The sequence below is a fragment of the Geospiza fortis genome, unplaced genomic scaffold (assembly GCF_000277835.1).
Source record: "Geospiza fortis unplaced genomic scaffold, GeoFor_1.0 scaffold172, whole genome shotgun sequence".
NCBI classification, from domain to species: domain Eukaryota; kingdom Metazoa; phylum Chordata; class Aves; order Passeriformes; family Thraupidae; genus Geospiza; species Geospiza fortis.
Window position 1 is genome coordinate 134133 of NW_005054309.1, and position 12602 is coordinate 146734.

Here is a 12602-nt window from a genome sequence, read left to right on the forward strand (position 1 = left end):
CCGCCCTCAGCCCGGCCCGCGGTTCTGCCGGCGGCCCCGGTTCCCGAAGAGCGCGCGTTCCGCCGCCGGGGCACACGTCAGCGTGTTCTGCAGTGGCGGGGTCGGTGGCGAGCGCTGCTGGTCGTGTACCAAAGAGAAACTTTCGCAGCCTGAGATGAGGACTCAGTGCGTCTCATCCTTTTTTCAGCACATGAGTCAGTGCATGCTGCTGTTGCTGCTGACAGAGGTTCCAGAGCACGTTTCCCTCAGCTGAGCCATGGAGCCGGGAATCTCGCACTGCGAGCACCTCTGACAGCCACTGCGTCATCCCTGAGAGGAGGCCTGTTTATGCCTGTGCAGGGATAAACAGCTTCTAGGTGAATTAAACACTGAGAACCTTCACAGAATTGATACTGAAGGTGAAGATAAACTTGAGTATCTACAGTACTGGCTCTGAAAGCTTGCTGCTACCATCAGTGCTCTGGCTTGCCTGCTGGGATCAGTGTATCCCTGCAGGTGCTGTAGTTGGAAGAGACTTTTGGAGCCCTTCAGGAAGCTGAGCTAGCATAGCCTCCAGCAGTGGGAGATGTTAACTCTCAACTGTTCTAACATGAGTGCTGATAGTTGTCTGGCCACGCTGGCTGGCTGCTTCCTCCTCTGAGGTTGCTGAGTTAGAATTCATTAATATGTTTTCTTTGCAGTATGCACTCACTGCAGTTGTGTGGTGTTTTCTTAGCAGGGGCAATCAAGATTATGTTTCATTTAGCCTATTCATTACTCTAACTGTTTTTTTTTTTGTTGTAGGTGACTCAGCTGTTGTATGTATGAGATTTGTCCACGCACTGGCTCTTCAGACAGGTTAGCAATATTTTTCAGCCATCAGTTCCACCATGTTTGAAAGAATTCCTACTTTTACCTTTTCTTAACATTTTGTACACCATTACATCCTGTAGAATATTGATTTTCTTGATGTTGTGAGAAACAGTTTTTTTGGCATTATTTAAATTTACTCTGTGGTGTAAGTGTGATCCTCATCAACTTAATGTCCCTGTATCGGTGTCATGAGTGACAGCAGTGTATCTTTATTACACCTGTACTGAGGAAATGTTTGTCTTGGTATTTGGCATGACACTGTTGGCTGCGTACTGCTGCTTTTGTTAGCTGCTTTTTCTGGTTAATTACAAGTACAGTTTCACAAAGTTTAAAGAAAATATGCTGTGTAAACTTTGAACTGTACAATTGACTTGGAAATTGATTGGTACTGATCTCACCCTCCTGACTTCTAAGATGTATATCATTAACAAGATTTAGTGGAACAAAAATGCCATCTCTTGTTGGTGGAGTCACCTGTGGGAAAGAACACTGGCTTCTGGCTACATGGAGTGTTCCACTGTGAGCACCTAGGTGAGCTGTGAAAAACTGATGTGCTCCAAGGTTATCAGTTTTTAAAGTGCTTCAGAAAATGAGCAAGAGAGATTTTTTGTTAACTGGTTTTGACCAAGGCTGACTGTCTGTGACACAAGGAGGTGTAAGCAGTGGAAGGGGTCTGAGCAGTTCTGCAGACTCCAGCAGAGCTGCTGGGCAGCAGCTGCTGCTTTCCCAAATAGCTCCCAGGAGCAGTGGGGCTGTTCCAAGCTCTGCTTGGTGTCTTCCTGTAGTGCTGTCTAGCCTTTGAGCTTGTTTTGCTCTCCCCACTTAATTTTTTGTTAGTTGTCTTCTAGGATCAGGCATCTGTTCCTGTATTTGTTTTTCATTTCTTGCTAGTCTGTGGAGGACCTCATGGCATTGGTAGGCACTAATTCATCCCTAACCTGAGGGAGAGGACTGAAAGGTCCCAGCTGCCTGGTCAGGAAGCTGCAGTGCCTCCAAGGGAGCGTGGGGGCTGCCTAGCAGGAAGGGAAGTTGCATCATGAGGTCTGAGTGATTGAGAAACTTTGTGATTCAGTCCTCTTCTGCTCCTTTGCCATGTGACAGGCATGGCACATCAGACAAGCTATTTTGCTGTGTTCCTAATAAATTATTTAAAAAGAAGGAAATATTTCTATGTTGACATGGAACCCTAAGATTATATTTTCTCATTTGCCTTGAGGAGGTACTATCCTGTTGTTTTCTGTGTGGAGTATAAAACAGCCAACAGGACATTGATTTTCTGTGAGGTGAAGACAAATTCCAGTTATTCTGTGGAAGTAAAATACCCTTCTGTTGTTAAAGCCAGGTCCAAATGGAGTGTCCAGGTCATAGAGGAAATCAGTAGTAGAACTGGGAACTGACATGGAAAGGTCAGGTTTTCATCAAGCATTTTGAGCATTGCAGCCTTGTTCCTTTTTCTGGAAACATTCAGATAGCATTTGCTTTATTTCTGTAAACAGCAGAAATCTGCAGCAGGGGATTACTTCGACTTAGCTTGTCCCAGGTCTGGTGTAGAAGTTATTACTTCTGTTGTGAGAAATGTCTCTATTGAGTGCTGTGCTCAGGCATCTTCAACTGCAGATCAGGGAGCCTGGTTGTAACACCTTCCTTATTTGATGTCTGTATGGTAGACACAGATGGATGCCAGCATCATAAAGTCACCCCAGGACAGAGCCTGATGGTAGCTGGCCTGGAGAGAAGGTGTGTCATTCCTTTATTGCTTTGTGAAACAAAGTCCTTTAGTTAAATCTTCTAAAAGTCTTGAGTTTTGGAAATTAGAAAAAAAAGGGTTTCCTTAGATTTAATTTACTCAGTGCCCAAACCTTATCAATGTAATGTGAACATAAATATTCTGCCATTTGTGTTCAGGCTCATCTCTTGAATGTCTGCAAGAATTGCCTTGGAGAACAGAGCTTGTGTTTAAGTGCAGGTTTTTTTGGACAGGGATTACTGGTCTCCACAGCATGGCATCTACTATGGTCAAACCTGCTTTGGGTCTGGAGTGGTGTTGTTGTGCAGATAAGTAGTTTTTGTGGGCTTTCAGTTTCAACATTCTTACTGGTGCTCGGATATGGTTTTGATTAGCATGAGAAAGTTCATACAAGAGAAATCCTAGTTCAAAAATCCTAATTTTACAGGAAAACATTGAAAAAAGTGTTTTAAATAACAGTAATGCTAAAATGTTTCCCTTTCACTGTTACACAATGAGCTAAAAATAGTTTTCATTCATAAAAAAGCTGCTTCCTTTGTTAAATAATCTGCATAGCAGAGAACAAAAGTTCATTTTGTAGTAAACTGTAGCTGTATTATAGCTCCAAGTCTGACACCTTTATTCCTGATTGAAATAAGACTGTAAACTTTAATTTTTGGTAGCTGAAAAGCAGGCTTAAATAAAAAAGGATGGGTGATTCACAATTTCTGTTTAGGAGCTATGGATGTGATCTGCACAGAAAGCTGAAGTTCTGTGTCTTGCAGCTCCTTTTCTAAACTGTATAATTTCTGCACTATCTTCATGGAGTGCTGTGCATGGGTTGGGATTGGGAAGGGCTCTCCCTGGCTGTGGAATCTTGCTGATTGCTCTGAAGTGGTGCAGTGTCAATCACATTCATCATCCTATCAAACTTAGCAGAATTAGCTGCATTAGCATTCATTCTGCATTTTCATTTTTTCATTGTGTGTTTTTCATTTGAAAGAATTAAACCCTTTTTTTATGATTCTGCTTTATTAGAATTGTGACATTGCATTGTTCATCTTAAAACAGCTCTGGATGTGGTAGTAGAACTGGTAGCAAGTCCATTACTTTTTAGTTGAGATTTTTTTATGTGGTATTTAAGACTAAAAGATCATCCTTCAAAATCAAAATACACAGCTCTCTTTTTTTGACCTTTAACAGGGTTATATGGCAGTGATATTTTCAGTTTAGAGGCTACATGCAGTAACAACAATGGCAGCTCCTTCAGATTTTATTCTCCTTCAGATGATGTCAAAGTGAAAGGTGGTAAATGGCTATGGATGTGAAATCACAGCTGATTCTTTTAAAGGATAGGAGAACAGTGTAATGAGAAGGCTTTTGAGAAACAGGAGTAAGAACAGTTAAGTGACTTGGGATGAAGGAAGAAAATACATGTAGAATGTGAAATTGACTCACATTGTGAAGACCACGTGAAAAAGACAAGTAGGGGCAGATATCACAAAGGCTACAGTGCAAATGGAATGGCAAGTAGTAAGAGACATAAAAGTCTGAAGCTACCTGTAAAAGTATCTTAGTAGTAGCAGGAAGATTGGGAAATGCTCACTTGATTTGGTGGGGAGAGCACAGTCTGCAGGAGGTGCAGAACATTTGAAGGGCTTAGTGCCTGTTTTGTTTGTCTTTCACATAGTGTCATGCAGGTGCTTAATCTTGTGAATATTTGTGACAAGGTAATATTTTACACTACAGCATACTTCCACTAGATGTTTCTGTGTAAACTGGCCCTGGTAAGTTTCGCTGTACAATTCTTAAAACTGCTCAAAAATGTTATGTAGAACTACTCAGAAGTACTAGAAGGCTGGCAGAGGATGAGTCTTCAGACAGTTACAAAGGAGAAGAGCTGAGGAAGATGAGTTACAGTCTGACAGTTCAGTTTGTCCCAGTTTTTTCCATCAGTTGAGATTAATAAGCAAACATTCTATTTTCAAGTGCTTGGAAGATACAGCAGCATGAACTGATTTGTGGGAAAAGTAATTGTGTCTGAAGCCTTGATACCTTTTTACTGCAGAGCAGAAGGCTCAGTGGCTATAGCAGAAGCATTGGAGGTTTAGTCTCCTGAATTGATTGATTTAAAAAGGTTTTCCTCATTTTAATGGCCTCATAAGTAAATGGAGGCGTGATCTGGGGGTAGATGATCCTATCTGGAGAACTGTAATTAACAATTTGGTGTTAAAATGAGAAGTTATGTTGAAGGATTCTGTCCTGGGTCCCGGCCGTTAATGAAAATATTAGTCAGCTGGCTGATTAAATGTGCTTATTAAATTCTCAGGGACTGTGTTGGAGGACATGATGACAGTTCAAAATAACCTGAAAAAGTCACACAGCATTCAGTAGGGACAAATGCAGGTACTGCACTTAGGCAGGAATTGCCAGCTGTTGAAATGCAGGGTGAAGAATAACTGGTTAGCTACTAGAAAAAGGACCTGGGGGTGTACTGGATCACAAGTTGAACATGAGTCAGTGTCATGCTGTTTTGCAGAAAAGGCAAATATCTTAGTGGGGTGTTTAAACAGGAGTATTGTCTGAGGGACATAAAGTTTGAATCCATTGGCTTTATTTGCTGTTGATGTACAGTCTGTGCAGACAGCATCTGTTTTGGGTGCCAAGATTCAAGAAGAATTTGGACCACTTGGAAGGAGTTCAGAGTAGAGAAATGAGAGTAATCAGAGTTCGAGGAAGCAGCTTCATAAATGTGGAAGAAAATCCAAGTTATTTTGGCAGGAGATGAGGAGTTTAGGGGGCATGTAAGAGATTTCAAGTATTTAAAAGATTTGTAAGAGGGAAATGCTATTTTCAGTGGCCATGATGGGCACATTGAAGTGGGATTAACTTTCATCACAGAAAACAATTAAGTTTTCAACATTTCTCACAGTTAATGTAGAACTTTAGGAAGTCTTTACTTGTGGCCGTGAAGAACATGTTTGTATGTTTAGAAGGAATGGTATATGGTTTAGGTTGGAGAATAGACTAAACTCACAATTAATGTCCCTTTCATCTCATTCTAGTTTTAGTTGATGTTATGTTTGAGCCAGAGAGGGAGAAATAGACAGGAATTTTTTTGTCAATCTCTTGGTCGTATCATGTGGGTGTAGATCTTGTGCAGGTTCAGATGGTTAGAGCTGTGGTGCTTGTATTGGTTTGGAAGCATTCGGTGTTTGGGATTACTGGCTTCTCCTGGATGCTGCATCCTGCAAATGGAGTGAGGTTTCTTGTGCTGTCAAGATGTTCTAAACCTCCATGGTGGAGGTACTGCATGTTAGCAAAGTCTGTGTGAGTTAAACCTAGCAGGGCTCTGATGAATTTCCATTCATTTTAGTAATCTTGGTAGCTTTCAGATTACTGCTTTAGCTTCAGGTGATAATCTTGCAATGTTTCTCATCCATAGTTACAAAGGTCCACCTTTGGCTTTGAGGGTCTCTTTGCAGTTCCCATACTGTGGTAAATTCACCACTGCAGGGATCCTCACTAAGTGAGGGTGGACCCATTGCAAAGTGGAAGGTTCAACTGAGTATAGCCATGCTATTTTATATATCATTGTTTTTATGCACTGTTACCATTGCTTTTGATTGTCTGCAGTAGTCTGTGTGGCAAAACAAAGGATCCAGCTAATCCTTCTCTTTCAGCAATTGATTTGTAATGTAACTGCAATGTGTGAAAAACACTTCAGTTAATCCTGTGCCATAGTTAATTTTCAGTTAATTTTGCTGCTATATCATGTCTCCAAATCTTGAAGAAAAGTACAGTTACCCTCATGAACTCTGCCCTTAAGATCTGCTATGGTGCTTCACATCAACAATAGCAAGACCTTATTTTCTGGAGGCTGCATTTAGTGCAGCAGCAGATAGCAGTAGCTGAAAGGTCAGTGACAGGGATAATGGTTGGCCTCTGGTGGGGAGATTGTACAGTTGAGTTGCATTACCTTCCTGACTTTACCTTTACCCTGTAATATTTACTGAACTGTTTAACTTTTGGGTACAGGTTAATTTCCTGAAAAGCCCTATTACTGTTGGCTAGATTTTTTTTCTCTGGGGGGGGCGTAATTTTTCTTACCTCTGTTTCTCAAACAGGGGTCTATTTTTATCATACAGGCATGGAGGGTTCTCAACATATCTGCTGTTGTCACCAATTTGTGAAAGCTGGATCCAATGTCCAGTGAATTCAAAGGGTTGTTCCACTGGCTTGAGTGCTCTTTGGCTGAGGGTGCTGCTGTCTGAAAGTGGTGCCTGTGTCACTAGAGCAGTACTCCAGATCTGACAAGCCAGCAAAAAGTTCTTTTCAGACCAACTGGTAATTCAAATGGAAACATAAAAGGGCTGTTAAATGTGCTGTCTTGCAGAGTGCATTCTTTAGATTAACCCTATCTTCAGTTCATCCATTTACTGAGGACCTCAAAACCTTAAGTTGTGCTTTGAGAGACGGTCCTGACATTATTTTCCTGCATCATAGCCATGCTTTATTGCTAGAGGCAGCCTACTGAGCCTTAATACTGGCCATATTGAAAACTTGTGTTGGGGGTAATGGTGTTGAGTCCAGTTCAGACAGCCAGACTTTAAATGCCAGCAGTGGATGGATGAAACACAGCTTCTGCTGTGTTACAGTTGTACTGTTGTGATGGCCTTCAACTGCTTGGGTGAGATCAACCTGTGGTGAAGGGCATGTGTCTGGAGCAGAGGCAGATATAATGTGTCTGAGTGAACTGGAGCACTTGGAAAACCATTGTTGTGCAGTTGAAGTTGGTTGAAAGTCTACTTGTGCTCCTGACATCTTAATTTTCCTTAGTTCATCTACAAATTTAAATTTTTGATAGCAATATAATTTTCATTTGTTTATGACACTTGTCTTCTCCAGCAGAAATAACTTCAGTAATGGACAGGCAAAAATAAGAACACACAAATTTCACCAAACAAATTGCATGCCTTTTGTAGGGTGAGAGCACAATAGAAAATAACTTAGGGTCTTGTCAGCCTGGCAGAGTCCTTACTCAGTAGTGTGCAGATGGATTTGTCCTTACAGCACTCTTCCTTCTGCCACCCTTTCCATTACCTGTCAAAATCCCTTCCCCAGAGACAGGTTTTTTAAGTAGGGAGATTGTTGGCATGATTGCATTCTGAGCATGTATTATGGAGGACTTGTATGCCTTAAGCTGCTGCTGCTATGCTGGTAGCATTTGTAACCCCAGTTCTTATGCTGTGGTCATTTCAGTAGTGACTATCTGGTGTGTTACATAGTACCTGTCTCTGCTGGAGATGCTGTTCCACATAAGTCCATTGCTGGAACATGTCATAGAAGTCCTTGGCTCTGGTTTCAGAGCAGAGTATTTTGAATTAGTGCAGTCTGCACCTTGCATTTGGAACAAAGGTATAGTCTCAGTTTCCTGCTTGCTGTCATCCTCTGCTGGCATAAATGTCTGTGAAGAAATAGTATCTTAAATGCCAGAATTGTCTGTGTGGCTGAAGTCTGATAACACTTGTATGTACCATGGATGGGTGTGGTGGCACAACTCATGCAGCCTTGTAGTCAAGTCAGTATTGCTGGTTGATGAGGTACTGTCAACAGAACAATGTATTGGGTTGAGAATATTTTGGTGTGCACTCTCTGAAAATACTTTTTGTTGGCCTAGCTTAATGGAAGTGGTTCACCTTTTGTAAAGCTCACTTATTTTGGAGGCTAATTTTTGGTAGTGCAGACATTGTGCTGTATGCAGACAGTTTGCTTAGTTTGTGGGGCAGTATTTTATGGTGAATAGTCTGTGTGGCATTTTGCTCTATCCTCCCATCTTACCTTTGCTGGATTCCTGAAGAGTGTGTTTTATATCTGTGTGTCCCTCTGTCAGAGAACATCCTCATTCTTTGGCTACTAATTTTGATTTTAGCTAGGTTAGCGTTTTTCCATTTTGAAAGTGTGGTGGTATATACAGCTATGAAAAAGAGCTTGATACCTATAACAACAGCCTGAAAGATAGGAATCAACCACCAGTTACTATGTTTTTACTTTCTTAATGTCCCATAGAAAGGAGGTATGTTCAGAGCTTCAGTCTTTTTCAAAACATTTTTGATTATTTTGCTTATATTCCAATTACGTAGTTGTTTGGCGGTTTGCTTTTCTGAATGCTGTAGGCAAGGAGAAACCAGAGTGCATGTTCATAAAGCTAATAGATTGAGGGTCAGAATAAGGGCAGAATGAATCTTCTGTGAATTCAGGAGTTCTTTGCAGGATGATGGCAAGCTTAAAATGTGCCACAAAATAATTTGTAAAACCCCAGGAAAAATCCACTTAGTAATAAATAAGATGATAGGGTATTTGGCTCATGAAACTCTTGAACTACAAGTCCCTGGGACTGGAGATTGTGCACTGGGGAGCATCATTATGTCACTCTCTTTGTGCTGTCTCCTTGACTGCAGGGGAAATGCACATTTAATCTGACCTTTCTGGCCCATTGTTTTGTTGCTCTATTAGCCTTTCTGTTCTTCCATGCCACTGATACAAGGAGTATGGAGTTAAAGCTACTGGGGCATTTAGTATAAGTGAAATTGTGGCAGTCCTCAGTGGTGCTTTAGGAAGCTGACCTCGGTTTTCACCTAATATTTATGAAAAAGCAAGGCTGAAGGGGGAAAGCTGGGTCAAGCATCTGGACTAGAGCTACCTGGGAAGAGGCTACTTCTGAATATTTGGCTAGACAGTGGTGATATTTCAGTTAGTGAGGTCAATGCTTGAGGAAAAAGCACTCCTTGATACACTTCACTTACTTGAAGCATTTCAGTCTTGCTTTTAAGGAAACTTGCCTCCTCGAGGGGAGAAGATGGATACAGTTACACCTCTTAATACTGTTATAAAAATTTTTATAGCTAGGAAAGAAAGATAAGTTCTAAAAAAGATATTTCAAACAGAGATTAAAATGTTGCTGTAGACAAGATATGTTAAGGCAGAATTTCTCCTTTAAGGTAAGTATGCAGGATAAAAGTTAACTATAAATGGACTGATAAACAAAAGCTATTACTTATGGGAGAAGCAAGATTCAAGACCTTTGCTGATGTCATTAGGGCTGAGAAGATTGCAGCAGTTAAAGGAATATCCCTTGTCAGATTTTTGCAGTCTCTTTGCATTATACAGGAGATGTCTCTCACTGCTGATGCTGTGGAAGTCATTCCCAAGGGGCATAGAACCACTGAATTGTGTCATTTAAATAGAGCTATTTAAGGCAATGATGAAATGTATTGTAGTAGCATATGGGGAGTTAATTTAATTTCATAGATTGTAGAAGCCCTTCTCTGAAATACAACTGTTTACTAAATCTCTGAAGCTCTTCTGGCTTTGTAGGACTGTTCTGAATGACTGGGGCATAGTAGCTAGGTGGATGTGGGCCAGGATTTACGTTACAGGCATGGAGGCATGGAGTTAAATGTTTCAGTCCTGAATGTCTGTTCTCTTCTTGTCTTTGTCAAACTTCTTTTCATGGAAACAGAGTGTGCAGCTTTTCCCCCTTTGATTTTTTTCATCTTGCCTCATATGGTAGTTCTGAGTGTAAATTAATCAATTTCAGGAGTTAAGCTGTCAGGTTCTATAAATTCCTGCACATAAAAAATTGTCCTGTACAGCAGTTCAATCTTGGAATGAAACTTCTTTGTGGATTTTTGTGTTAATTATTTCAGTTACTGTAATCTGAGAACAAAACAAATTAATTGTCATATGTGACGTCTCAAATTGAATCTATACAGTCTTTTAACATTAATATTTAGTGTTGTTATATGATATTTAGAGTTTTAGCAGCATCTGTCATGCACAGTATTTCTATTGATTGACAAGTTTGCAGACAAGAGCTTTTTCTTTGAAGTGTTTCTGATCTAAGTTAAGTGAATGTACCACATACTTCAAACTTTGTGTCAGTTTATTATGACTACTTTTAAAAATTGTGCTTTCAGTAAACAGAACCCCCTGGTTTAATGTATAGATTTCATTACAAAATACATTTTTAGAAATTAGTACAATTTGGTGTATAATTAGTACAATCTGTTATTCAGGAATATACTCTTGTGTTGTGTACTTTTAGTAGTTACATAGTTGAACTTTAGAATATCTAAGTTTTGCATTTTGACTTCAGGAAACTGAAGAAATACTGCTGCTATGTCTGAGAATGCTTTGCTGAAAGCAGTGAGAGGTATTAAGTCATAAATAGGATGGGAAAGGAAGATGTGAAAGAGCCAGTTGCTTGCTTATGAGTGTGACTGTTGTAGTCATAGCTGTATGCCACTACATGTGCTTCTGAGGAAACAAAAGTTAAATGTCTAAACTTCAGAGGAAAGTTCATCTCTTGATTAGTCTAGTTGTGCTTGATGATCTTGCAGACGAAGAGAAATTTGATTCAAGTGTTCTTATGTTAACCTCAAAAATATTTTCCAAGAATTTAAGAGGAAGAGGAAAAAAAGTCATTGCCTCCTTTTATTGAGCATCCATACTACAAAAGCAAATATATCCCAGGAAGCAGATACTCTACATTGCACAATAAGGCGGCAGCCACACAGGAAAGGTTGGGCTCTTGGCACAGCCCCTAAGGGGAAATGCTTCCTTGAAAGGACCCATTGTTGCTGGGTCTGGGTCTTCAGACTCCCAGTTCTCCACTAGAATGGCTGCCTGTCTCTTGGTGCTGGGATGGGGCATCTTTGCCATCCCCATTATCTAGAATAGTCTTGGTTATTTAATCACATAGAAGGCCTGAGTCAAGTTCACACCTCTTGTGAGAAAAAACCATTTCTTTGGAAGCAGCCTTAGTGCTTAGCTTGAGAGCTCATGCTGGGTGTAATGGCGCCATGCCTTACCCAAGATATTTGGAACAGTTTAACTTTCTCTTCCAAGAACAAACAAAACATAGTCTGTGAATTCTAACCCAAATGTCTGGTATATTCTTCTAAGAGACAAAAGAACTAATAAGTATCCAAAATAAATGTATGCTTTGTTGGATTCCCTGACTGTGGGACAGGTCTTCTTTCTCTCATGTCAGTTAGGTAAGAGATCCAGAAATCTGAAAAGAAATGGGTAAAGACTCTGTTTCTGTGAGCCTGAGAGTGGGGACAAGCTTTGGGTGATTGTGAGTTTTGGTGCTTGGTTTCAAGTTGAAAATTTTCTTTAATGTGAATAGCTGCTACTTGAAGAAAGATAAATGAGATGATGGGAAGGTTAGGTGGTAAAATGCTTGACTAATTGTCCTTGAGACGACCAACAACTTTCCTAAATTCTCTTCCAACATATCTTCAACTTCTTCATTGCTGCTATATTAATAACAAATTTCTAAGTGATCTGAAAATAATGATCTGAAGACTGGTTAGAAAGTAAGTTTTGAGTGTAGTATTGGCTATAGTACTTTGTTATCATGATGAATTGACATACTGAGTTTATTGTTAGATGTAGAATTATCTTTCCTTAATGTAGCCCTTACTCTACTATAAACATTGCAATTGCTCTTACAGCCTGCAAAAAGTATACTTTACAAAGAATACACTCTACAAATGTAAATACAATTTTGGTTTGGTGATTGTTGGATACAATGGTCTTCCTTAAGCCTAAACACAGAAACAAAAGCTTGTATTATAACAGAAAGCCTAAGATGGGAAGTGATAAAATAGGTATTGAGTGGAGGGCTTTGTTAAAATTTAGCTCGTGTACTTGTAAAATTTCCATGTATTCATTAAACTATTATGTCATTCTTATTGTTAGAGCTTGGTTAGTTGACTAAAGTGTTAAGCTTTGTTTGTAGTACAAATTATAACCTTAACTCCTTTCAAAATGCAGTTGAAGGATTTTTGATCTTGCACAGTTATTTTAGTTTGTATGTCTTACCTGAGCATCTGTTGTACATTATGTGGATAAGTTAGTGTTTAAGGGCTCAGCTGCAAGGTACTGGAGAGCTGTAAACTGCATCAGCTCCCATTTCTGTTAGGTGCATTTCTTAGGGTGAGGCTGCCTCTCAAGT

General features: G+C 40.0%; 1 protein-coding gene across 2 annotated transcripts in view; it reads left to right on the forward strand.

Annotated features, from left to right (window-relative positions):
* The first annotated feature begins 779 nt into the window (after positions 1-779).
* Positions 780-12602, forward strand: part of ATP13A3 (ATPase 13A3) — a 51035-nt gene continuing 39212 nt past the window's right edge. For both annotated transcript variants that reach the window (XM_031055474.1, XM_031055475.1), the window contains exon 1: positions 780-837. In XM_031055474.1, the coding sequence (XP_030911334.1) occupies positions 800-837 (38 nt within the window). In that variant the 5' untranslated portion in view covers positions 780-799. The remainder of the gene's footprint in view (positions 838-12602) is intronic.